This window comes from Felis catus, chromosome E1 (assembly GCF_018350175.1).
Source record: "Felis catus isolate Fca126 chromosome E1, F.catus_Fca126_mat1.0, whole genome shotgun sequence".
In the NCBI taxonomy this organism is placed as follows: Eukaryota; Metazoa; Chordata; class Mammalia; order Carnivora; family Felidae; genus Felis; species Felis catus.
This window is the reverse complement of record NC_058381.1, coordinates 61,178,963-61,205,760: the sequence shown is the minus strand read 5'-3', so window position 1 is coordinate 61,205,760 and position 26,798 is coordinate 61,178,963. Positions and strand designations below refer to the sequence as shown.

At 53.9% G+C, this 26,798-nt stretch overlaps 1 protein-coding gene and 1 non-coding gene across 4 annotated transcripts; one reads left to right on the top strand and one right to left on the bottom strand.

The window, feature by feature from the left end:
- Nucleotides 1–329: 329 nt before the first annotated feature.
- Nucleotides 330–20,658, bottom strand: NARF (nuclear prelamin A recognition factor). Of its 3 annotated transcripts, none has more exons than XM_023244399.2 (12): nt 20,501–20,658; nt 19,159–19,239; nt 17,092–17,235; nt 13,881–14,013; nt 11,752–11,886; nt 9,564–9,682; nt 8,188–8,317; nt 7,157–7,220; nt 6,330–6,467; nt 5,886–6,043; nt 4,397–4,640; nt 330–2,764 (listed from the first exon to the last, which is right to left on the bottom strand). In XM_023244399.2, the coding sequence occupies exons 1-11, from the start codon at nt 20,525–20,527 to the stop codon at nt 4,399–4,401; spliced, it is 1,371 nt and encodes a 456-aa protein (XP_023100167.1). In that variant the 5' UTR covers nt 20,528–20,658; the 3' UTR covers nt 330–2,764; nt 4,397–4,398. The 3 variants fall into 3 exon arrangements, with proteins under 3 accessions (XP_023100167.1, XP_023100166.1, XP_023100165.1); XM_023244398.2 differs by lacking the exon at nt 330–2,764 and adding an exon at nt 3,164–3,916; XM_023244397.2 differs by lacking the exon at nt 330–2,764 and having other exon boundaries at nt 3,164–4,640.
- On the top strand, nt 1,062–1,133 carry TRNAQ-CUG. Its single transcript has one exon. It is a non-coding gene; the product is annotated as a tRNA-Gln (tRNA).
- Nucleotides 20,659–26,798: the final 6,140 nt, after the last annotated feature.

Here is a 26,798-nt window from a genome sequence, read left to right as displayed (position 1 = left end):
CCTGGCTGACACTCATAGTTTGACCTCAGCGGTTTCAGTGTCTGTGTCTCTTTCCCGATGCGTCTGTTGGCTTTCGAGAGGAGACCACCATATACAACAGCAAGTTCTATAGATGCTTTTTACTTGAAAAGCTTCAGCATGAAAATTGTTTTTTCCAAAAGGCATGTTCTTGGGAGAACAGTTCATACCTATTTGAAAGTGCAGGGTTTTATTATTATTATTATTTTTTCAAATTATACAACTGGACAGCAAGAGGTCATAACAAAGCAGTTTTGTATTGGAGAAACAACCTTATTGGTCACAGAAAAGAAGTAGACCAAGAGAAGAAATAGAATTAAAAGAACAGTTTATTCATAATCATGCAAATTAGGAGTCCTTTTCAAATGATGGGGAAAAACATTGTTTTTGTTCCTTTCCAAAATCCAACCACCATCACCGCAGCACAGAACCTGTCGCCACTGCCCAGGGACACGGACACTCTGGGCTATGAAGGTTGTGTTTCTTGACTTTTTGGTTCTTTGTTTTTAACAGCAGAAAAGGACATGAATTCAGAGATTTCTTTCCACGGGAAACTGAAGGAGGGAAAGCAGAAATCCACTTGTATTTGTAAACGGGCACTTGCCTTGCCCTCTTCCGGCCCCTGTAGGAGCCTGCCATTCTCATCCCCTGGCCTGGAGGGGCTGTGACCATCAGACCTGTCACATTCGGGGCCTGGGCAGCAGAGTGGCTCATTGGAAGTGTGCTGGGCCCATAACCCAGGGCTCTATGGAGCGAAACCATCCGCGGCTACAGGCTCATCTTTTCCCAGGAAGTAGCCTGCAGACCTCACTCTCCGTGTCCCCTTCTGTCTCCCTATCAGGGTGTGCAGGGCCCACAGCAGCAGCCGGCTCCATGGTATGATGGTCAGCACTCTGGACTCTGGATCCAGCGATCCGAGTTCAAATCTCGGTGGGACCTACACAATTCTTTTTTTGTCCCCCTTCCCCTGATCCCCACTTTGGTGTCTCTTCCCTCAGTGCCCTCAGACCAAGGGTAGCCTGACGGCAGCCCTGGTGTCTTACGGTTCCATGGTGTAACGGTCAGCACTCTGGACTCTGAATCCAGCGATCCGAGTTCAAATCTCGGTGGAACCTGCCTCACCTGTGACCCTTCTGTGTCCTCCCAGTGCCAGGTAGTGGGCAATGCGGCCCTCAGCAGGACGGCCTGGTGCTTCCCAGACCAGGGTCTCCACTTTGGAGCTCACGTGGAGACCCCTGGCTGCAGTCTCCATTTGACGCCACTGGCCCCTCCTCAGTCACTGGTCACCTTTTCCTTGTATGTCCACCAGGACACCCCTAGTCCCTATGCGCTGCTGCCTGTGGCTTAGAGGGCATGGTCTGGTGCAGGGGCGAGTCTGCCCTCAGGGTGCACAGAGGCCTGGGGCTCTTATTGCTTCCACTTGGGCACATACCTTTCCAGGGACCCTCCAGGTCCAGACCTCTGAGTGGGGTTGTGTGGGTGGCCCAGCAGGGCTCCTGCCCATCCCCCGACCCCGCAGAGGGAACATGTTAGAGATTTCCTGATCTCTGCTCTTTTTAACGTGTACTTCCTCTCTCTAGCTTGGCTTTTAAAAAGGGAGACCAAAAGGGGCTCATACTGTCACTGCCAGGAAACGTGAATTCTTTTCATTATTAAAGCAGATCCATACAAATCCTGAGTTAAGGGCCGGGGGCCTACCTCTGTGTCTGTTCCCACGTGACCTTGGCAAGACCCTGTCCTCTTGAGGGGAGCGGGAGGAGCTGGTCCTTGGGTCCATCACAACTCTGCTGCACAGATGGGATTTCAGTCCTGCTCCTGCCAGCTGCAGAGCCCCGGGGCTCAACCTTCTCCTCATTCCTGTTCCCCCCGGTCTTTGTGCAAATGGGCTCATGTCTGGTTTGAGGCCCAGGCAAGCACCCCAGAAGAGCCCAGCCCCCACATTTGCTCATGGATTATGACAGGGGCCTACCGTGAGGACTCCTTGGTGACGTGCCTGTAGAGATTTCCCTATTTGTGCATAAAAAATCTGTTTTAACTGCTCTGCCTGTTTCCGATTGGGAACAAAGGCAATGCCTGAGGGAAAGGAGGTGATGTTGTAAATACCAAGTGTCCAGAAGCCAGAGGCTCAGCTTTGGGCCAGCAGCTGAAGTCAGAGAACATCATCAGGTCAGCAGCACAGGGGCCGGCACACAGGCAGTGCCCCTGCTCCACACCCTAGGCCAGCATCAAACTGATGGTGTAGACAATGGCTGAGTTCCGATCCGCAGTCCAGCAGAGTCGAGGAAGAAGAACCAGGGTCTACAACGGCTGGGACTGGCCCACGGGCCAAGGCCAGGCGGAAGCGCAATGGAAAAATCTGGGCTCTGCAGGGCACTGGAGAGCAGAGCTATTCAAGACGGCCACCATGCACACAAAGCTGCCAGACACGGTCATGGTCCACAGGAGGTGCTAGCAGCACCACGGCTCCAGTGACAGCATTCTGTAGAGCGGGTCCTGGGTGCAACGTGAATCTGGACTTACTCGGCCCTCCTCCTCATGGTGGGCCCCACCACTGCCCAGCTTTGTGCACCAGCCCAGCTTGACTGTGGGGCCTCCCCCTCTTCTCTGCACGTAGGGCTGGAGTTAGGACAAAGGTGGCCATAACCCCAAGATGTGCTGCAGATGAGACCCCACACCTCGTGTGATCACACCTGGTCTGTCATCCTGGGCCCTGGCCACCGGGGGGCTTTGCTGCAGTTGGAAGAGACTGCTTTTGAAAAAAAAAAAAAAGTTTTTAATGTTTACCTATTTTTGAGAGAGAGAGAGAGAGAGAGTGAGTGGGGAGGGGCAGAAAAGAGGGAGACACAGAATCCGAAGCGGGCTCCAGGCTCCGAGCTGTCAGCACAGAGCCCAACGTGGGGCTCGATCTCATGAAACGTGAGATCATGACCTGAGCTGAAGTCAGATGCTTAACCGACTGAGCCACCCAGGCGCCCCTGGAAGAGACTGCTTTTGAAGCGAGAGGCGCAGCCCCCACACCTGACTTGTGGCTTTCTACAACCCCCGGAGAGCAAGGATAGCACTCCTACTCTGGGCCACGGTGAGGCGAGGGGGCACGTGGCCCAGCGGGAAGGGGCATCTTCTCGACACACTCTCCACACTCAGACACATTCAACTGTTTATTCCGCAGTCAGCTCCGTGGAGGATGACACCGGTCGTGACCAGATGGAAAGGAAAAATGTACGATTTCACACCCTAGCCGGCTATCAAGCCGGACAGGATACGGAACACGATGAAGGAAATGGAGCCCACCAGGGCGTGACGGCACGGAGGACTCAAGAGGATCAACATCACTCGTGTTTACCAAATCCAAGTGCTTTGAAAAACCAAACCCAGGCCACTCGCAGATGTCTTTCTTTTGGAGGACGAGCCCAGATGTGGAGCGCCACGGTTCTGGAGGTTTCTGGCTGCTTGCTAGCCCTTGTTTGTATTGCGGGGAAACCATGTTCTATCCCTTCTTTAAGGCGCTCACAGGAGTGGCGCAGGCTGCAGGATGACAGTCACTCAAACAGCAAAGGTCGGGGGGGGGGGCTGTCCCCTGCTCACCCCGCTGGGGAGGGACTGAGGCGAAAGCCTCCCGATCACACACCCTGGCCCGAGCGGGGCAGCCAGTCTGTCCTGCGTCCTTCCGTCCCCCTTGCCAGGCCTCCCCGACCTCGAGGGGAGTTCTCCTTAAAGGCAGAATGTAAAAGTGCAAGTCTGGGGCCCCCTGGTCAGAGGTCTGGTCCCAGGAGGCAGTTGCTACCGCTCTCTGACAACTGCAGCGGCGAGGAACGTGGCCCACTGCTACCAGAAAATCCGGAAATCCAGCTTTGTACACGAGCCCCCCGATTCCGAAAGGATGCAATTTATTCACGGTCTGGCAAAAATGTTTTCAGGAGTAACGTAAGTGGGTGAAGTAAGAGCCAAGTCGGGCAGACCGGGGACCGTGGCTCCACCACCCCCACAGCCTGCCCGCCTCTCGTCTCTTTTCCACGTCACATCGCTCTGAGGCACATGAATCTGAACTTCTGGGGTCTTAGCTCTTCGCAGGACACTTTTTAGATTTTTTTTTTTAAGCCTAAAAGATAGTAGTCTGTCTCTATTTTTGTTCTTTGGGATATTTTTCAGTCTTAAGATAAAAGGGTACTTGAATTGGGGCAATCCTCCTCTCTTGTTAAAATATGCCAGTTGAACACACGTTACAAAGATAGCACCACGTCAAACCGAGTGAGGGAGTCGCCTACACACAGGGGGGGAGAGCTCCGGAAAGCAAAGTGATGACTGAGAAGCGGAGCGGTTCTCCGCCAGCGTCTCCCTCCCTGGGCGGTAGTGGGGCCCGCTTCCCAGCCTTGCCCACCTTCACCACTTGATGTCTCGGCTGGCGGCAGGGAGCCCCGGGCCGTGGTACACGGTGTGCAGGGCCTCCCGGACCCTGGGGGAGTCGGCCCCGTCCAGCCACTCCCGGTACAGCTCCTGCACGTGGGCGCTGGTCTCGGGGGGCCGCACGGGGACGTCCGCGTACTTGCCCTCCATCTGCCGCAGCAGCGCCTTGTCTGCGCGCCCATCCTCCGCCTGGGCTTGGCCCCTGCCGTTCAAACACCCTGGAAGACAAGCAGGGAGCCTATGCCTTTTCTCCTCTGCGTCCAAGGGAGTGGCTCCGGGGCAGAGGAGGAACGACACCGCGTGCAGCGTCCCGCGGCCAGAGTCTGGAGCTGGACTCGACGCGCGGCCCCCAGCTCCCAAGGACAGCAGCTTACAGGCTCGCAGCCCCGGATGCTTCCTAGTCTTACCTACTTATGCTCTCCAGGAAACAGTTTTTACCTAAAACCGAATAGCCTGCCAACCTTTAGAACTGGATGGCTGTACATGCAAATCCGGACCTCTGGTTTCTCCTGAAACTCATCAGAACCAGAAGAGCACGAAAACCGCTAACGGGCAGTCACGCCACTGCTGTCTCGTAAAGCCTCTGGGTGCTGGTCACCCCCCCCCCCCCGGGCGGCACTGGGGAGGGGACGGGAACCCGGGAGCCCGCACAGGAGCCTACCCGCCCAAGTACCGCAGCCGGGATGAAGGGCGTGCCTCTCACGTAGGCGTGCTGCTCACCTCCAAATGTGTTAGATGATGTCACGATTTATAGGATGACATTCATGGAAAAGAACTTGGAGCAAACTTCCACCCTGGTCGAGTCCCCTTCCGCCTTCCCTTGGCAGCACCCAGCAGCTGCACTTTTGACCCCAAATCCTGAAGACGCTCAGTGGTGGCGGAGGACCCTGCCCGCTCTCCCAGGGTCTGTTCCTCTCCTCAGACCCCCGGCCCCCGCCCCCGCCCCCCTGCCTCCTCACCTGCACCCGCACCCGTCTGCTCCCCCGCGCCCCCACGTGGCCTCCCCAGACACTGGCGGGTTTTCACTAGCGCCCGGCCGTGCCTCCTCTCCGCAGGCAGGTTCGAATCTCGTGGGCCCTCCCCACTCGGGGCACGAGTGGTCCCACTGCCACCCGGAGGCCACAGGATCCTCTCCCCCGACACCCACACCCACTGCATCAGCAAGTCCGTGGCCTCTGCTGTGGGAAGCCGCCCCGGCCCCTCTGGTTGGCCTCTGTTTCTCTGTCCCTCAGGTGGGGCCCAGCCACAGGTGGGGCCTCTGGAACCGAGAGCAGGCCCTCACCTGGTGCCACCCCAGGTGCAGCTCTTCTCTGGGACTATGTCCCAGGGCTTTTCTAAGGGGACACCTGGCTTTTCTGCTCTGTGGTGAGAGGAGGACAGGGACCACCGTGTCAACCACCAGGGCGGCACCCACGAAGTGTCAGAGTTGGGCGAGGCCTGCGGGCGGAGCCCCCGTGCCTTACCCCCGGCGCAGGCGAGCACCTCCACAAAGTGGTACGGGAACCTGCCCTTCTTCAATTTCAGAACCACATTCTGGATGTTTCGAAAGCCGTACGCAGCAGCAAAGCGTAACAGAACCTCCCCGTTCTTTTCAAGGGTGACCTCCTGGAAGTCTTTGTTCCTGTAAGGTGAACAAAATGGGTTTTCGTCTACAGAGTCCTTCCTCTGTAGCTTGACAACTGTTTTCAAATCTAAGTTGGAAGCGTTAGCAAAACGAAAAGTCTGCGAACGAAAACAAAGAAGGCTTTTTAATCTTGGCTGTTCTAAACCCTATACCTAGGACAGCCCCCACCCTAACTCACACACACACACACACACACACACACACACACACACACACACACACACAGGCCTGGCTGGCTTTGGGCAGTTTGCCCTGGACAGCAGCGCTGACCACACAAGCAGACCTCAGGGTGCGGTAGGTGACCTCCCCCACGTCCTCGTCAAACAGCTGCTTGGCGGCGTGTCTGAAGACGTGCGCCAAGTACCCGTCGGAGCTGGCTCCATCATGGCGCCTCACCTCCTCCTCCTTCAGGCCTCCGAACCTTCCCAGGGAGGAAAGAGCAACAGCAAGATTAAGTCAGATGTCCAAAGTCTTATGATCCCCGTGAAGAGAGAAACCCCTCACAGATATTTATACTCTGGGGCCACAAACTCACGTTCCTGAGTTTTAACGATCGGACAAAGCAGCAGGCAGAGCCCCACTTGGTGCGCCCACATCAGGCACGTTCCCCTGGAACCCTGACACTTGGGGATAGAGCTGGGAATCTCTGGGCCACTCGGAAGTGTGTGCACGTACCCAGCGGGGACAGGCGACAGGCACCGGCTCTGGCCACGGGCACTGCAGCCAGCTGACTAAACTCTATAAACCTCGGGACGACCGTCCATGAAAGGGTCTCGCCGGCTAAACAGCCCACACTCGCCCTGCGTGGAGCCCAAGGGAGCCACTCTTCCCAGGAGATGACCCAGCCTCGGGCAGGTCCAGATGCTCAATGTCGGGAACACACGAAGTTCAGAAATGGAGGGTGCTGGCATGTCAATGTCACCATGGAAACCCCCTTCCTCCAAGTGGCATCTCACACCAGGCCCTGCCCGCATCCCATGGAAGAGCCAGGAAGAGCGGGTTGTGGTAAGGGCTGAGCGGCAACAGAGGAAGGGGAAACCCAGGTCAGGGGCCCCCACACCCTGTCCCCTGGCTGCACCCACAAGGTGCCCCTCCCTGAAAGTCACTTACAGAGTATCAACGGCTGCGTCTTTTACCGCGAGGTCGCTTTGCTCCATTATCTGAACGACTTCACCTGCAGACAAAGAAGGGGCATGAGGCACCGAGGAAGCTGTCCTCAGGAGCTGTTTCCCAAATCATCTCCCCACTGGAAACCTGCTAAAGCGACCCCGGACGCCGTCATGCTCACGGAGGCAGGAACCCAGCTCTAGTGCCATGTGATCCCAATAAAATGAAAAACTGATGAAACGCGAAAGAAGAGTCCAGTTCCTCCTTCTGCCCTTGAAACGAGGGATTTTGCCATCTCTCCACATTTCTGTTTCTGAAGTGGAAACTTTTTGCACACAGCCTCCTGTGGACAGATGACCAAGGCGCAGTGGCTGCCCGCACATGGTATCAGGTTGTGTGCAAAGAGATGAGCTGAGAACCGGAACTGCTCTCCTACTTCCCTCCACACGGCGGCCCCCGGAAGGCTTTGTGGAAACAGCTAATGTTTACATCAGCCACCGAGGCATCACGTGCGCACGAGTGGACTCAATGTCTGAGAACGATAGTAAAACGGACTCTGCATCTCAGGAAAACCCACTATCTACCCTTCCTTGGCTGCTGGGGCCGTCCTGTCTCCCTGCCTCAGGGACCCGGGGGTTCTCGTGCTGCAGTTTCAGGTCAGGGGACCCACGCCCAGGAGTCCCTGCCCCCGAGAACTGGCCTAAAGTACACCCACGTGGGTTCAGCAGACGTAAGCCGCCCGCAGACTGCGATGTTCTGCGGAACGGTCCTGGAAGACGCCGAGGAACCACCCCCAACCCAGCACACAGGCTAGAGCAGGCCCAGGGCGCTGGAGCACCGTGGGTCCCCGCTCTGTCTCCAGGTGAAGGTTTGGTTTGTCCGCAGAGCCTCTGGGCTCACACGCGACTTTTCCGCGCTGCGTGAGCGCTGCCTCTCTCCACTTTCTTGCAGTCTGGCCCTCGGGGGGCCTGTCGTGACCTCGGAGGATGACGGGCCAGAGGCCCCAGCAGTCCCCAGCTCTGCACCCCCCTCACCTGAGGTTAGTACGCAGTCAGCACCCCGGGAGCCGTGCAAAGCTGTGGGAACGTCTTCTCGAAGGGCCTCCAGTTTCCTATCGTAGCAAGGGGCCACGATAACATGGAAAATCTTGTCTGGGGACAGGTTCTGGGGAGAAAGAGCAAACCCAGGTTGGGGCTGTGGGAAGCGAGGAGGGCGGCTGTGTGCCAGTGCCCACAACACCCCCCGGGTCCTTCCTCAGACCAAGTTCCAACCTGTGCCTGCCTCCCAGTTGTATGGGGAGACCGTGCCCTGGAGACCCGGGCGGATTCACCCAGAGCCCATAAGGCCGATGGCCTGGAGATGCCAGGGAAGAGCTGTAAAGCTGAACCCGTTTCCCCTGAAACCTCTGCATACAGTGACCAAACGTGGTTAAGAGTAAGCCACACGGATGGTTGCTCGACGCCTGGCTGGTTTGCCTTTGGCCCTTCTGGAAACTTCCCAAGTGACACCCATCGGAGCTGCCCCTCTGGTACCTACGGCTGAGCTGGAGTTGGGAGCCACTCCAGGAGCTGGCACAGTCGCTGAGTGACCTTTGTGGAGAGGCCTCGGTGGAAACACCCTACTCGGGGCAGTCTGAGGAGGGTGCCGGCCGGCCCTCAGCAGGCCCACAGGACCAGGAAACTCCTGGACTCCCCCAAGCAGTGGGGCTGGGGCAGTCCCACAGTTCATTTTCCTGTCCCCAAAGTGAGCACATACACACTGACATCACACTTACGATTGACAAGCTGTGGTGATGTTATGAGCGAAGGAATGAAAAGGGAACATTCCCACTGCTAAATTAACGAGGATGCCAGAACTGTGTGGCTTCCTGAAACTGGCTGTGGGTCTGGGGGATTCCTCCAGCTCCTGCAGGGCCAGACCTTGATGGTTCCCTGGAGAGATGTCTAATCTGACTGAGGAGGGCTGTGGGGGCTCTGGCAGCTGGAGAGCAGGCCATGGAGGGGCCACATCGTGGATGGCATGAGAGTGTCAGGGACCTCCGGAAGGACCCAGGCCTGGCCTCCACCAGGCTCCCAAGGCGGCCCTGGATGGCATGCAGGGGGTCTGCGTGGGGAGGGACAGCACAGGGACCAGCTGATGATGGGGCACCGTCCATGGTGGGGGAGCCGGGGCAGGCGAGGGATGTGGAACGGCCTTCAGGGGCCTGGCTGGGAGATTTCCCGTCACGTGAAGGCAGACGCAGCCAAGAGATCAGACGCTAGCTGCTCGCTGTGGTGACAGGCCAGGGACTCCCTCAGCAGGATGGCAGCATTTCCACTCGGTCCGGGTCTGACACCACCCTGGTCGTGCGTGGCGGAACACTCCCTATCTCCTGGCGCGCGTGCTGCCCTCTGGGAGGAGGCTGGCTTACCTGCCGTCTAGCGAAGTAATCCTTCACCAGAGAGCCCATGATCTGTTGGGGAGACTTAGCGGTGCAGAGGTGGGGGGTGACAGGGTGGCCCAGCACCCGCTCGGCATATCGGACCCAGCCTGGGGAGAGAACGGGTCCCCTGTCAGCTCCTCACAGTGGCTTCCTCCTGCTTTCTGTCACACACGAGGAATTCAGCGCTCCCAGACCCTGTCACTTGGGGTAAAGCCAGACACCTCTCCTGACCCTAGGAGCTGGTGGCGGATCCCCCGCCAAGCTGCTTTTCCTCAGCAGCTTGGGCCACGCAGACCCCGGCTGCATTTGCCCCGGACGGGAAGACGCCCCTGCCGGCTCGCCAGAGAGGACGGAGTGGAAGGAAGTGAAAGCTGGTACGGGGGGTCCCCCAAAAGAGGAGGAGCACAAGCTTAGAGGAGCAGGCACGCGGCAGCGTCCCGGGGGGACAGGGCCCCTGTCCACCGTGCCGGCCACAACACCGTCCTTGCAGCCGGCAGCCATGCTCAGATGCTGCATCGGCCACAAAGCCACCGGCTCCACTCACCTATCGGAAGTTAACGGCCAACTGCTCACTTAGGGCGAGGACCACAGGAGGATTTCACGCCCCAGTGACAGTAAGAGACAGCACACTTGCTCTCCACCTACTACGTGCCCAGCACGGTACAAGCATTTCCTGAGTGGCTGACGGCCACTGTGCCCTCTGGGGTCACCCCTGCCATGGTTTCCAGGGGTGACAGGAGTCAGAGAGATCAGTGAACTACAAGGCCAGAAGCCTGGTGAGAGGCCTGCTGACCCCCAGCCGGGCGTGCGCACCACGGCACACGGGGGAGCACAGAAGCCTGGCGGTAAAGCTGCTGGTCAGACCCTGGGGACAGCCAGCCACTGTCCTGTGACCGCCCCCGGTAGGGAGAAGCGGCAGGCACCAGTTGACACGACAATCCCGTCCGAACAAACTCAAACCACAGCTGTCACCTCCAGGACAGGAAGTGTCTGCCGCGGCCCCCAAAAGCCCCAGGAGAGGGGGCCCTGGAGGAGGGCTCTCCTTGTCCCGGCCTCAAACATTAAGATGAGAAACTGCCAAACACCGTGGCACCTTGGGGGCCCCAAGGCCCTGCCCCCCGGTCTCAGTGCCCAGGCCAGCAGCTCGAGACACGGCTCCCAGGCAGGTGGCACCTCTGGGCTGCGGGCGGGCTGCTGTGTGCTGGCCCTGAGCGCCCCACAACATCAGGGAGAACACCAGGAGGTAAGGGCCAGGGCCCACGGAGGACACCCGGCCTTGGGTGAAGAGGGCTGAGCAGGGACGGAGAGGAGGAACCAGGGTCCCAGGCCCCACGGCTCCCTGCATCTGAAACCAGACAGGCTAGCTTTTCCTGAGGGTTCCCTTCACCTCCCCCGGAGACAGAGAGGCTGCTGCCGGCTTCACAGCAGCACAGGTGTGACAACGCGCTACCTGGACGCTGGCACTTTCCTCGTCGGACCACGGATGGGATGGGACGAGGGGAGGTGCTTGGAGAAGTGGCCTGCAGATACGCTGCTGGGTGCCGGGCAAAGGTGCACCCGACAGGAGGCGTTCTGTCAGGCTGTGGGCGGCAAGGGTACCCCAGGACCGGGGAGCCCTGTGAGCCAGCAAGGACTGCCCCCGGCCCCGATTCTATCTGCCAGGTCATGTCACCTGACCTTGACATTGCTTCAGTTTCCTCACCTTGTCACAGGAAAGCAAAAATGACAATGCCAATCGTAGAAAAGGGTTGGGTTTGAACCGAAGCTCACCTCCTCTCCCTGAGTTTGAGAGAGGGTATGGAGCTGAACAACTTATAGTCCTGACATGTTTAGGTAGAAAGAACTCCAGAAGGAAAGTGCATCATTATCTAGGAAGAACATTCCAGAAGCTCCAAACCTACACGTAAACAGACTTGAACAGCTTGAAACCCTGAACGCAGCAAGTATCAGGCCAGATCGGGGGTGGGGGCCGGTCTGCGTCAGTCAGTGGCTCAGCGAGAGGGGGCTCGGGCGGATGTGCAGGGGACCCGCGGGCACTTCACTCCCTCCTGACCCAAAAGCCCAGGGGGCCTGGGACCTCTGACCTCACCCACCTCCTCTCCTGCCCCCAAGGCAGACCCACGAGAAACGCTGCCTCAGGCCAACGGAGGCACAGCAGCGGGCTCTGGACGCTCACCCGGACAGGCGGAGGTGAGCATGGGCAACGCAGGCTCCTCCTCGCTGTGCTGGCGGAAGCGACGCACAAATTCCTTCTGACTCTCCAGCACGCTGAAATCCGCGGCTATCGTTGTGTCAAAGACATAGTGCACCCCTGCAAGAACGAGGGGAGCATTTAGCTTCTCTTGACCTGCAAGAGTCTGGAGAGTCGAAGATCAGTCTCAAAGGACAGACTCCATGGCACCCCTGCACGATCTCCCTCTCTCTCGCCTCACAAACCGCAGAAGCCCAGGACTGTGCTTTAACTTTTCCTTGCAACGATAAACATGCATCACTTTTCACAATAACATACAAGTATTTTCTCTCTGGCTTCTTCTTGTTCTCTCTACACCTACATAAACACTTCATGGTAGCTCATAAAAGTAATGGAATATTGCAAGATACCAGCACCACTCTCTTCCAATCAGTGGCTACGTTTCAGTCTGTGATGATCCTTGAGGTCTTGAAAATAAATGAGTAAGTTGGCAGGTCATGCCTTTTTGATGGCTGCAATTGTTAGGATTTGTAACCATCTAGCTTTTTTCAGCTATCTTTTTAAAATAAATTTTCTTCACATTGGCTCGTAAGGATGATACATTTTTAATAATTACAATAAAGTTAAAATAACTTTAATATCTGCAGCTAGTCTAAATCTTAAAAGCAAAGTTATTCCTAAAAAGAAACATTATAAAGATAAGCATCATCTTATCATTTAAAGTATTACCTTAAATCAGTTTCACTACAAATATATTTTATCAACGTATAAGGCCCATTATTTTCTTTCAAAAAATTCTCCCGCAAGTGGAGCCTGGGTGGCTTAATCAGTTGAACGTCCGACTTTGGCTCAGGTCATGATCTTGAGGTTTGTGGGTTTGAGCCCCGCATTGGGCTGTGTGCCAAGAGTTCAGAGCTTGAAGCCTGCTTCAGAGTCTGTGTCTCCCTGTCTCTCTGTCAAAATAAATTTTAAAAATTCCCTCACAAGCAGTGGTGCCTGGGTGGCTGTCGGTTAAGCATCCGACTCTGGATGTCGGCTCAGGTCATGATCTTATGGTCCATAAGATGGAGTTCTGTGTCGGCCTCTGTGCTAACAACACGAAGCCTGCTTGGGATTCTCTCTCTCCCCTCCCTCCTCTGCCTCCCTTGCTCAAGCTCTAAACCTCTTTGTCAAAATAAATAAATAAACTTAAAAAAAAAAGTTTCCTCCCAAAATAGGGCCTTTCCCCATGAGAAGAGAGCTCTGGCCTTCGGTAAGGCCGAGCTGACCTGAGGCGTTCTCAGATCACACGTGTGAAGGGGTAGCTAAATCCGCGCTCGCAGCTGTGGCCCCACTGGGAGCAGGCAGCGTGCGGGGAACCCACTCCACGCCCAGCGCTCCGAGGAGGCGGCCGTCTTTATTCTGAGCGTCACCTTATTCTATTAGGAATCCCCCACGTGCTTGGTCTCTTTTTATAAAAACCACTGCAGAAAAACAAACTCGTGTTGGCAAACGGCCCCCGCTGTCCTCTCCTGAGCCCACCTGGCGGTGGTGTGCACGAGGACACACGGGGCGGCAGATGCTCTGTGCATGGTGGCGTGGGGGGCTGGGGTTGGGCAGCTCTGGTCCGACGACAGCGGGTGACACAGGAGCCTTCTTACCGCCATTTTGCACAGTGCCATTCTAGCTCATTCACATCCGAGCTCCTAACCATGTCTGAAAGGGACCACCTTCCTGTTTTGTGCACAGGACACAGCCCATTCCCTCGCTGCTCTGCTCTTCAGAGCACATCCTGGGAACTCAGATGCCAGTCATCTTGCAGGAATGAGGCTCTACGAAACGCCTTCCGTGGGCCCTGGGAGCCGGGATGAGACCACACTCCTCGGCAAGTGCAGGAACCTCCAGCGTGTCCCCGGCCACCCCTTCCCTTCCATCCCTTGCCAGTCCTGGAGGCCGGGCCACACCTGTCTGCACAGCAAGGGGTAAGGGACACCCGCGGGGTCTCCTCTTACATTCCTCAAGGTGCTCATGGAAGTCCTCGTCTACGCTGCGCCCCTGCAAGCTGAACTCTGGAGATACAAAGGGCAGCTACAAACTGGCATCCTCAACGCACAAACAACATCAAGGAGCCTCACCAAGACTTTTGAGGAAGCCGCAGAGTCTTCTGGATGCATCAGTCACACTGAGGCGGAATTTGGCAGCAAAGTAAGGCAGAGACTGAGGACACACCGACACCACCAGCACCTTGTGCTGTGAGGTATCACATTTCTGGAAGAAACAGTAGAGTGTCATTCATGGGGGGAGTACGGAAAGTAACGTAAGACATTATAATAAAAAGGTCAGAAGAGACAGAATGTCATAGATGTTCTGTGGAAAGCCTCCTAAATATACAAGCACTAGCAAGTATGATTAAGGACATGGAAAAAGTTAGGATTAAAGAGTAGGACGTCCTGAGATGCCTGGGTGGCTCAGTTAGGCGTCTGACTCTTGATTTTGGCTCAGGTCATGAGCTCATGGTCGTGAGATCAAGCCCCCTGCGTGAGATCAAGCCCCCTGCGGGGCTCTGCGCTGAACGTGGAGCCTGCTTGACAGTCTCTCTCCCTCTGCCTCCTTTCCCCTGCTCACGCTTTGTCTCTAATTAAAAAAAAAAAGTACATCCTAAGAGACTTCGTCAATTTGATTTTTTAACGTTTGTTTATTTTTTTTTGAGAGAGAGAGACACCCAAGAAGTCTCTGTGCTGTCCCACAAACTGTAAGCTCATGACCTGAGCTGAAATCAAGAGTCAGATGTTTAACCGACTGAGCCACCCAGGCGCCCCTGCCAATGATAACCTTCACATCTTCTGACCTACACAGTTCTGATTTCTTTTTCTGATTGTATTGTCTAGGTCCTTTAAACTCAACCTCCGATAACAGTGGTGATAAATGGTACTAACATCTTGATTCAGACCTCGGTGGAAATGCTCATAAAGATGTACTATTAAGTAGAGGTTTCCAGAATTTCTGGTAGATACCCATAGGCGTCAGCATTTCAGTTGCAGCAAATGGGTATGCAACTCACTGGAATAAATAACAAGGAAATGGTTGTTTTGTGAAACTGGGCTGGTGAGCCAGCCACTCGAGTTGTGGTCAGGGACACGGCAGTTTGTTGAGTTTGAGCCCTGCCTCGGGCTCTGTGCTGACAGGGTGGAGCCTGCTTGGGTTTCTCTCTCTCTCTCTCTCTCTCTCTCTGCCCCTCCCCCGCTCATGCTGCCTGCCTCTCTCAAAATAAAGTTAAAAAAAAAAAGTTAGGGGCGCCTGGGTGGCGCAGTCGGTTAAGCGTCCGACTTCAACCAGGTCACGATCTCACGGTCCGTGAGTTCGAGCCCCGCGTTGGGCTCTGGGCTGATGGCTCAGAGCCTGGAGCCTGTTTCCGATTCTGTGTCTCCCTCTCTCTCTGCCCCTCCCCCGTTCATGCTCTGTCTCTCTCTGTCCCAAAAATAAATAAACGTTGAAAAAAAAAAAAAGTTATCACTGGCAGACAACACACCTACAAAACTGGAAGTAACCTAGGAAACTAGGAGAATATCAAGCTTACAAAATAGCTACATACAAATGATACATGAAAACCAAAAGCTTTCCACCCCAACAAAAATCAGTATTACAGAATTTAACAGATAAGAGGCGGTATGTGTAACGAAACAACCACAGAGACCCAGCCACACCAAGAACACATCACAGTTGCAGAGAACAGACAAAGAGGCAACATGAACACTTGGGGGGTCACACAGCCTAACCAGAGGCACAAACCACGATCATGGATGAAAAGATTATTCAGTAAAATATAAACTTCCCCCTCATTAACCTATCGACTCGATGCAACTCGCGTCAAAGTCCCACAGTTAATACCCAATAGTACAAGGTCAGCCGAGAGAGGAGAACACAGAACAAAGAGAAGGATGGGGTCTACCAGCAGCTGGGGCCTGTTAAAATAGAATCCAATAAACCGTACGTGCGTCTAGCAGTACAAAAGCCTTCTTATGACAACGCAAATTAAAAGCTAGTGAGGAGAGAGCGCCCTGCACAGCTCCAGAAATCCAGTGACTCAAGTGTGACGGGAGTGCGCACACACACTACGGGAGACGCTCCACCCAGGAGAAAACACCTGTGCCCTGTGAGCCGGGCCCAGGGTGCTGCGAGGGGGTTGGGGGGGAGGGGCTGGGAATGGCTGAGTCTGGACTTGTCTACACGAGAGAACGGCCCTCCAAGCTGTTCGACGCCTGGCAGCCGAGTGCAGTCTCGAACTCACAGAGCTGTGAACAGGCAGCATACAATATGGTCAATGAGCATGTTAAAGATGTTCAGCCTCACTGACGATCAAGAAAATGCAAACGGGATCTTCTAGCGATCACACTGGAAAAGCAAGGAGTTTGAGAGCAGGTGTGGTCAGCATAGCGGGACGTGGGCGTTGTCACCTATCACTTGCAGGAGCATGAAGGGAGATTCTGGCACAGAGTACCGCCACTAAAGAAGAAAAGCCCGCAGTTGTTCTGTGGAATGTGCCAGTGTGTGGGGGGACCAAGATGCGTCGTAAGTGAGCCGAGTCTGCTCAGTGTAATAAGACAGCTGAAGCCATCTTGCTCGGACAAGGACAAGGGTGAGCAGGCAGGGACGGGCGAGCACGGTGACCGGAGCCGACAGGGTGAGGTCTCCCGGCTCAAAGTCCATCCCACTGCTTGCCCACAGACCTCCGAGGGAGCCCGAACGCCAGGAAGGGGACGGACAGACACCACACTGACAACCCAACATGTTATTTCTATCTGAAACTGTGCCCCCAAAATGCTGAAGGACGTACCCAAGAACACGCCACAGGGGTGGCAAACACAGAGAACATCGCTTGGCTCTGTCCTGGGCCACGTCAAACCCACGTTCCTCCCGGCCTCTGCCCCGCTCGGGCACACCGCGCATTGCGAGGGGCAGACCCAGGTGTGCCTTCCAGCTCCCCTGTCTCCCTGGCCATTCCTTTCACCTGTCTTCCTGTCAGGAAAGACACTGTTCACAGCTGAGTGACACAGGTTTACAGGGCAGCTGAGGGACCACAGCACTGGCCCAGCCTGATGAGCCCATTAGACCAGAACCCCACCTCTGTGAATAGACCGGGGACCTTGCCTCGTTCCACGTCAGTGAGGGAGTGTAGCCCTGGGTGGCGATCGTTCTGGCTGGCGGTGGACTCTGGAGAGGGCAGAGTCAGGCAAGGGACACAGGGCCAGGGCCAAGACCTATGCCCTGACCCCAGCAGAGGCTTTCATGACTCACCTGCACCGGCCCCCTGGGCCGCAGCACCAGCAGGTGCCCCGGAAGCCCTACCTTATTAAGGTTCAGAACTCGAAAGAAGTCCTTGGCGTTCTGCTGGGAGACCTGGAGCCCTTCCTCTGCAGTGACACAGCTGTCACACGCCAGGCAGTCACTCAGAAATATCTTGGCATCAGCCAACTTATGGAATTCCCCCTTCTACAAAAGAAAGATGAGGTAGGTTTTGGTCTGATATTTCAATAAAAACTCTAACATGTGCTTCTCTAGGGAGGGTGGCAGCATGAGACCAGCATAGGACATGGACCCCCTTGAACAGCACAGAGCCAGGCCTGCAGCTCGAGGGGCTGGAGGGGCACAGAACAGGCCACAATGACACCAGGGAGCATCACAGATGACAATCGAGGGTAGGAGCAGGACGGCACTGTCGTGTGGTGGGAAAAAATCTCCATTCCTGTGTCTCGGGAGCTGGCCCGGACCTTCTCCTCCCTGTACCCCTTCTGTGTAGCCCCTGAGGACTCCTGCTTGGCCGGGTGAGCTCCCCATGGAAACCCGTGGCCTGGCCTCAGGTCTGAATGGGGCCCAAGAGTTTGCACTTCTAACGTGCTCCCAGGTGGGGCCAGACCTGCCACTCCCAGGGTCTGGAGCACACGGCCTCTCCGTGCCTGCAGGGGTGTCTGTGAGCACGCTCTGCACTGTGCCCAGCAGGACTTCCTCCCTGCCCGGTGCACCACCCCGTCCTTTCTGCAGGCTCTCCTGGGCCAGGTCTGGTCCTTCCCCTGCCTCGTCTCCTAAACGTGTGCCTGTGCAGAAGACTGCCCAGCACCCCTGCTCTGCCATCAGCCTTACCTTCCAGAGCAGTGCCAGCTTCCCCACCCCCAACACCTCCCCAGCCTTCACCTCCAGTGGGGCTCTCACCCTCCTGAGCTCCAGACGGCCATCCCACAGAAAGCTCAGCGTCTGTGGAACCAGAACTGCACTCTACTGCCTGCGCTGCGTCCTCTCCTGCTTTTGCCCCTCTGGCGGGCCTGCCCAGGCCCCACCACCCTGTCTCCCATTATCGCTTCCTTCATCCTCCCCTGCTCTAGCCGCTTTAAGCCACCTGCCCCCAAACACACATACGACCTGTCCCCTTACCCAGACGCCCTCAATGGCTTCCACTGCCCCTCCCCCAGAGCACTCTGTCCACACCTCCCTTGTGCCTGGAAAGCGCACCCCACCCCTGACCTGCTCACATAGCGGGTACCACCCACCGTGCTGGCAGGGCGTCCACTGAGGCCGTGTGCACACCTTATCTCTGTCACCACGGCCCTGGGAGGGAAGTAACTCGACTCTCCAGCTCACTGATAAGGAAACTGGGGCTCCAGGGTTTAGATGTCTGTCTGAGATGACGAGGCCAGCGGGTGGGTGTGGGAGGCACCGGGCACCCCCGCCTCTTCCACCTTTGTGCCCTGGGGGCCGTTCTCACCTACTGCTTGCCAAACCCTACGGCCGCCGGACCACAGAGGGGTGCCAGTACAGGAGGGACGAGACCAGTTCCTGTCGGGCCAGACGTCGAGACTACAGAGAACCCTGCTGCTCTTCGCCCCACGTTGCCAGCTCTCCACTAGTGCGGTCGGTACCAGGACTTTCCAAGGGAAGAGCGACCTCCCCCGTAAACACAAACCGTCACTTCTAGCTGAGGAGGACGCAAACACTCAAGAACGGACTTAGAGAAGAAACCATTAGAAAAATAACCTTACAGGATCAGATTTGAATTATTTTATAAGTTACCTACCTAAACTCTCATTTTACAGAATGAAGCTTTTCATTACATAAAATTGGATATTCCAATACTATAACACTGCTTCCAATAAACGATTAAGGAGGACGCTTTTCTGTTCCTCACGCAGCTTGCTCTGGCTCGGTGTATTCTCGGAAGGCTGGCTCTCGGGCACCTCTGTCTCAAAAGGTCATGTGCCTCAGAATGACGGACCTGTGTGTGTGTGTGTGGCCCCCGGCAGGGCACCACTTCAGTACCTTCTTTCCTAGAGCATGACGTGCTGGGGACAGGAGCCCTCGAAGAGGACAAAACCGGCCACAGCCGTTTACTCCAGGCGAATACAACACTGAAAAACTACTTGCCTCTCCGTTCTCCAGGGCCAGACTTGGTACGTCGACTGATGCATTCTCTTGGTCATCGGTTTTTGTTTTTTTACTACATTCCTTGAAAAGGCAAAGGAACATATAAAAGAACAACTTTTAATTTGACTCCCTGAATTTGCAAAGATGCACACAGTCTCCGCTCCGTTAACCTCATGTGTAGAAGTTTTTTCTACAAAAATAAAAGCGGCCGTACTTGTGGACACACGGAGACAGAAAGACAGACAGACAGACAGACAGACACACACACACACACCCTCCTCTATCTGTATCTGTATCTCTTTTAGTAACTGAGAACTAGAAACAATGGGGCCTTCCATCCACAGGTAAATCAACACCGACTACCTGCACACATCATATTTAGAACACAATGGACTAGAACTGTACGCGAAGCTCTGAAAACGCACCTGCTGTATGTTAAGTAAAAAAAAAAAAAAAAAAAAAAGTGATGGAATATTTATATGAACCAATTTGTGGAAAAACAAACCAAAAACCCCATTCATGCACTGAATGGCTATGTATGTTCCGCTGCCTAGAAACAAGTGTGGAAAGCCATCCCAGTTACCATGGTTACGCAGGTGGAGAGGACCAGCCCAGACCTTCCTGCCTGTGTAGTTTTGTTACTATAAGCATGTTAGCTGTAGAAAAGCCTCCTCAAAAACATTCTTTGATCATGGTTTCAATCATCCACACCAAGAATGGTGTTTTCCGTGACTGCCCTGAGTGGTTGCAGAGGCTGGTGTTTTGGGGGGTTTTTTAGTATTCTTTTTCTGGCTTCAAAAATACTTTGCGAGCATGGACAAGTGCACGGAAAACTAGAAAGACGAAGCATGACCCCAACTGTAACATTAACTACAAGGCACCTGAAAACGTCACCTGACACGCAGTAGTAGCTCCAGACACCTGGAAAGGTGCAGCGCCTGGAGCTTACCAACCATCTACAGTCGCCCTCCATCCAGTTAAAACCCCAACTAGTTCTGCCAGACACGCGATCAAGGGTGCATGTTGACGCGGACGCAGAGGCGCCCGGAGCGGCGATCCGGAGGACCGGGAGCGAGGTCCACGCAGCGGCTGGCGCTGCCCGCTCTGGGCACCGGGGCTCCCGCATGCCCGCAGACGCGGGCAGCCCCGAGCCCCCGCAGTCCCGATCCCCTGACCCCAAGCAGCCTCGACCCCGGACAGGCCGACCCTCGACTCCCTGACCCGGAGCGGCCCATCTCAGCCGGGCCGGCCCCCGACCTCCTGACCTCGAGCAGCCGGGCCTTTCCCTACAACCCCCGGCCCCCCACGCCCAGACCCCCGACCCCGAGCGCGCGGAGCCCACCTTCCGCGTGCAGTGCTCACACTTCATCTGGAGCGGGGCAGGCAGGGGGCCAGGGCTCGGCCTGAGAAGAGCACCGGGAGACGCGGTCACTGACGCCCGCCACCCGCCGCCCTTTGTTGTAGTCGCCCCCGGCCGGCCCCACCCCCGGAGTCTCCTCTCGACCAATGAGAGCGCTGGGAAGGGACAGGCCTCACCACTAAACCAATAGAAGTGAGAAAAGGGCGATACGGCTCCCTCCCGCACGGCTCCACCTAGGCCAATGAGAGCACCGGGAAGGGGCGGGCCGGGCCCCGGAGCCAATCGGAGAGCGCGGGGGCGGGGTGCGGCGGACGCCCTGGAGGCCCGGCAAGTTCTCGCGCCCGTTTTGGCAGCGCGCGGGTCGGGGACGGGTGCGGGGTGGACGCGCGGACCCTCTCTGTAGGAGGCAGCCCCGAATTGTCCTGGGGCGCTGGGCCGTCAGCTCGGCGCCGCCTCACGCCCGTTTCTAGGCTTCGCCGGGCCATCGCCATTGCCGCCTCGAGGCGCGTCACGTAGGCCGGTCCCGGTGGCAGTGCGCACGCGCAGGTGTGCACCACGTGGCGCCTTAGGGCGCACGAAGTTGGGTGTGAAATGAGTCCTCCGGAAGTTCTCGGCAGGTGTGTGGATGCTTGCTTTACAAATAGAGAGCAGTTACTGATTCTGGGAGTGATGACTCCACCTGCGGGGCTAAAATGAAAATGTTTAACTCTTAATAATGAAAATAAACACTTTACAAAATCAGCGTCTGCTCCTTACAGGATGATCAGAAACGAGAGGCATGCCTAGAAAACTTGAGTAGAGAATAGGAAAAGTAACTGGTGACCTTAAAAATAGAGTTGCCATTTTACCAGAAAAAATGGGTTTATTTGGGAATAACAGAGAATTGCAATTGGGACCAAGCTAGCTGTACCAAAACCATAATAGGCAAGTCTGGAAACAAAGGAGATGAGCACACTTTTATAGAGGAAAAGGGGATGTTGGCAGAGGCTATTGTAAACAGAAAGTCCAGTGGAGTAAAGTAGTGGCCTCTCAGCACCGAGCTTGACTGCTTCTCCTGGCTGGGCTGTCCTGCTGCAGTAGCTGAGTACCTGCAAGGATCCTGCGGGGTCTGCGTTGGAGACCAGCGGTCGTGGACGGAGAGCGCCCCTGCCTGGCCCCAACCCAGCCTAAAGAGGGTTTCCTTGATTCAGTTTCAGGATTTCTAGTGCTTCATACAGCTTTTCACAAATGCCTCTGTTAACTCAGGAGGTCTTTTTAAAAATGTTTTATTTATTATTTTTGAGAGAGAAAGAGACAGAGTGCGAGCGGGGAAGGGGCAGAGAGAGAGGCAGACACAGAATGGGAAGCAGGCTCCAGGCTCAGCTGTCAGCACAGAGCCCCATGCTGGGCTCACACCCATGAACTGTGAGGTCTTGACCCGAGCTGAAGTCCCACACTTAACCAACTGAGCCACCCTGGTGCCCCTAAACTCAGGAGGTCTTAAATGGCTCCCAGATTAACTCTGCATTACTCAAATCTAGGTCAGCAGCTCTCAGAAAACACATTCCTTCAGTTTTAAGCATGAATAACAGGGTATTTTGCGGTTGTCACTTGTATATATTTCTCATTATTATTTTAAAAACGTAACCATGATACCATTACCGTAATGTGTGAAAAAAGAAAATTGCAATTACTTAATTTCATCAAATATGTAGTGTCTAGGTTTCCCTAAATTGAACCTTTTTTTTTTTTTTTCAGTTTAAATCAGGACCTAAATAAGGTCTAATATATTCATTGGTTTAAGTGTTTCTTGTGTCTCTTTTTAAAAATTTTTAGAATAACTTGCAGCTCGCTTAGAAGTCGCAAAGACACCTGGAGAGCTCCTGGCCTAAAGGCTTGTGTGTGCGTTTGAATTTGTAGGTTCCATCCACATCCTGCTGGCTTCTCCTTGCATACCGCTATAAAGGAATCCGGTGATTTGGCTGTAGGGCTTCCAAGAATTGCTGCCTGTGTCCTTGTGGAGTCCTTTCATATATCCTTGTTGTCTGAGTTTCCAGTAAAGAGTAGTTAGAACATTCTCATGCTTTGATCACGGGTTAAATTTGTTGGCAAGACTATTTCATATATATTGTAATTCCTTCAGGAGTTTATACTAACCGTCTTTTTTGTGGTATTAATTAGCACACATTGATGAAACTGCATGGATGCATTCATTTATTATAGCAATTTTTAACCCTACCGTTTCTTCTTCTTTAAAAAAAAAAAGTTTATTTATTTTGAGAGACAGCGGGCATGAGCAGGGGAGAGGAAGAGAGAGAGGGAGAGAGAGAATACATCAGTGCAGAGCCCAGTGTGGGGCTCTATCCCATGAACCGTGAGATAATGACCTGAGCTGAAATCAAAAGTCAGACACTCAACAGACTGAACTAACCAGGGGCCCCAGTTTCTTATTAATTTACTAGTGGGAATACTTTCATAATGATAAATTCCTCTCATTCACTATTTGGTTACTCTGTTGTAAAATTTTTTTTTTATTATTAATGTTTATTTAATTTTGAGAGAGAGAGAGAGAGAGAGAGAGAGAGAGAGAAAGAGAAAGAGAGACAATATCTGAAGCAGGCTCCAGGCTCTGAGCTGTCAGCACAGAGCCCCATGCGGGGCTTGAACTCACTAGCTGTGAGATCATGACCTGAGCTGAAGTCAGACACTCAACCGACTGGCTCCAAAAATTTTTTAACAAGATGCTAATAGTCTGTTTGTTTTTTGATACATCTGCTTGTGCATTTCTTGCTTTAGACCTGAAATCACTCCTTTCTCCCAAAAGCCTGGTTCCTTTAGTAGCAACTGCTACTTAAAAACCACAAAATCTGTACTAGTATTGTTCATTGCTACTGCATTCGTCATTGTTTCCAGGACTTTCCAGTGGACAGCATTAAGAGACTTTTTTTTTTTAATTTTTAATGTTTATTTTTGAGAGAGAGAGGGAGAGGGAGAGAGAGCAGGGGAAGAGCAGAGAGTGAGAGGAAGACACAGGATCCAAAGCAGGCCTGCAGATCCCGCAAAACACAACCAGGAAGAAAAGCTCTTCCTCCTGCAGTGTCTCTCCAGCACCCTCTACTGGCAAAGCTTAACACCATGCCAGAGAGCACACAAAACTAGGGGTTCAGGTCCATTTTCAGGGATCAGGCAATGAAGTTTGAGTTTAGAGCGGATTTAATGTCTTGGTAAGTGGCACAATATACAGGTTTATTCACTCAGTACCCTCTTTATGGATGTTGTATTTCCAGTCTTGCTTTTGCCAATAGTCAGCAGGATTTTAACCAAATTGACTATCATTTGGTTACACATCTGACATTTATAAGAGTCCAGCGCAGTCTTCATTTTTAAACACCTTATAATCTAGTAGAAAAGGTCAAATTACGCAAATAAATGTAATGCAAAGTAGAATTTCCTAGGTATCATCCCAGTTCTACCCAAATTCTGAGTAAGACCACTTCCTGTTGCAGTAAGCAGGATGAACTTAAAGGAAGTACTAACAATTCCAATCAGTCTTCAAGAAGGAAGTCCACTTCAAGAAGGAATGTGAGCTCAGGTCGGCGAGGCTATGCTCAGACAGAGCCCAGTTTTGCTACAGCTTAGAGGAGACGGTCTCAAAGTGCTCAAGGTGTGGTTCCTGGACCAGCGCTATTAGCAACATGTATATTTTCAGCCCCACCCATGACTGGGCACAGGTACCAGCCGTCTGTTTCAGTAAGTCTGCCAGGTGATTCCGATGCATGCTCAGGTTCGGGAACCACAGCAGAGAGTGTCTGAAGGAGACTGGTAAAGTATAAAAGTCATCTCCAAATTTTTGATCACGTGCCTATATTGGTAAACTTGTAGGGTTATGCATACTGATGTTCATATATTTCTTTATAAGGTAATATGCAGTGTTATACTGTTATGCATGTTATAAAACACACTGAGAATAAATATGAAAAAAGAAAAACAGGAATACAAACTCTCCTATGGCCTTTCGGCACCCCACATATCACTTGGCCTTACCACTTTGGAGATCACTGAGGCAGGTAGACAGTGACTATACGGTGAAGACATACAGGTAGGGTCCTTTCCTCATCTGGTCAGAATTAGAAAGGCAAGTTAGGGTCCTACTCGGGTCCTCATCTGGCCGCAGTAAGGGAAGGTGGTGTTTTGGTGGAGAGGGAGCAGAATGGCCACCTATGCGGGCATCACAAGGTTTTCCTGGAGAAAACAGTCTCTCTTACCACAACTCTTTTTCGCAGACATCAGGGCATGTTTATTAGCAATAGATAAACTATCATCACAAACACGTGAGTGTTTCGTTTTCCCAGCTACACTGGAAAAGTTGTTTTGGGGTTAAGGATCTCTGGTTTACACCTACCCTCCCCCACTTGCCTTGCATGGGCTGTTTAGATTTAAATTTTTAGCCTGTTGAGGGGTGCCTGGGTGTCCAACTTTGGCTCAGGTCATGATCTTCCAGCTCCTGAGTTTGAACCCTGCTTGGGGCCTACTTTGGATTCTGTGTCTCTGGCTCTCTCTGCCCCTCCTCCACCTCCTCCCCTCTCTCCCTCTCTCTCAAAAATAAATATTAAAAAAATTAAAAAAAATAGCTTAAACTTGTAGTCTGTTAATATATTTGGGGAAGTATAATAAAAGGAAAACTTTAGAGTGGAGTTAGGAGGCAGGCAGGGGGAGCTGTTGGCCCAGCATTAGTTAGCAATTACAGATGTTATGCCCAGAATTCATGATCCCCAAAGCCCACCAGGGAGCCGAGTCCAATGCAAAAGCAAAGAGCCTTTATTCGAGCTAGCTCGAGCTCAATCCCCTACCTGCACCGACACAGCGGCGAGATACCGGAGAGAGAGTTTCAAAAGCACAAAGGTTTTATAGGGGTCTAGGGGCAGTTGGTGAGGTAATGGCTGTGGCCTCAGCCCATTGGCTGGGAAAGGGTCATGGCCTCGGCGATTGGCTGGGGAAGGGTTGGAGTCCTGTTACGCAGGTCACCAGGTGTGTTTTGATCGGGAAATTTGAACAGGTGAGTGGGAGGTTACTCAAGGGGAGGAGGCGTGGTCTGAGGTTTCTGCAATTTTCCCGCAAAGGGGGCATGTCGGGGGCATAGTCACTCAAGGTGGAGGACACAGAACAAGATGGAGTCGGCCGGCGTAGGTCCGCTCTTTCACAGACTCAACAGGAGGAGAGGCACCTTGCAGGTGGACGCTACTTACCCAGCAACAGGAAGGTTTCCTGCTGCTCCGGCAACAGCCCAGCCAATGAGAGGACACTATACTCCCAGCTCCCAGTTTAGTCCAATGGACATTCTGTTTACAACAGCCCCGCCCACCCACCGACTGTATAAAAGAGCCTCCACATCCTGGTCTCCAGACTTGCTTGTTGTTCTGGGTTGGGATTCTCTGCTATTCTCAAATAACCCCATCTTTACTGGTAAAATAGCTGGCAGTGTTATTTTTAAGGTTAACATCTTAATAGGATACATTGAATCTATAGATCAAAGTAGCAGGATTTATTTTTTACAATAACTTTTCAAACCATGAATGATTTTAGCTGTACTTCGATATTAAAGTTTTTACATTTTTTGCCATAGTCTGTTGTTACATTAACTTCAGAGACTGCTTTTTATTGACATTGTAAGTGAGGCTTTTTTGAAGCATAATTTACAGACTTTACAGGGCTCAGTTACCCCCAGTTAGAGTGGCGTCCTTAGCACGTGGCTGTCAACAGCATAGGCGACCTGCTTCCTGACTGCATTTGCTAGCTTTGCTCCGGCACAACACCTAGGTGCCTTAATGGCACCCCTTTCACTCTCCCTCCAAGCGGTGGAGGAACCAGAGGGCCTGAAGGCCTACCCCAGCCCCACCCCAGCTCGGGAAGTCAGCCGCCCTACTCCGCCCCCGGCAGTCAGGGTCGTTCCTCACCTCGCAGGGTGGAAACCTCCCACAGTTCGCGCCCAAATACCGGAAGTCAGTCGCCCCGACCCCGGAAGTCTGGAAGCCACTCCCTGGTCGTCCCCAACCCCGGAAGTCGGCAACTCCCGCTCCCTAAATCCGGAAGTCAGCCACCCAGCCCGGCCCCCGGCAGTCCAAAACTTACCCCCAATCCGTCCCCTTAATGTCGGAAGTAAGCGACGCCCGCTCACTAGAGTCCGGAAGTCAGCCGCTCCACCCTCCGCCCCGGAAACCACCCACAGCCCGCCCCCAAGCCCGGAAGTGGGTACTCCAGCTCCCGGCAGTCCGGAAGTCGGTGCCGCCCCGCCCCTGGCAGT

What these genes read in the sequence shown, in the direction of transcription:
- NARF (XM_023244399.2), bottom strand. Translation starts at nt 20,527, where the DNA reads ATGAAGTGTGAGCACTGCACGCGGAAG. An exon ending in TGGCCCTGGAGAACGGAGAG is followed by an intron (nt 17,236 to 19,158) that starts GCAAGTAGTTTT and finishes TTTCTTTTGTAG; the next exon opens with AAGGGGGAATTCCATAAGTT. An exon ending in GAGTTCTGAACCTTAATAAG is followed by an intron (nt 14,014 to 17,091) that starts GTAGGGCTTCCG and finishes TGTTTCTTCCAG; the next exon opens with AAATGTGATACCTCACAGCA.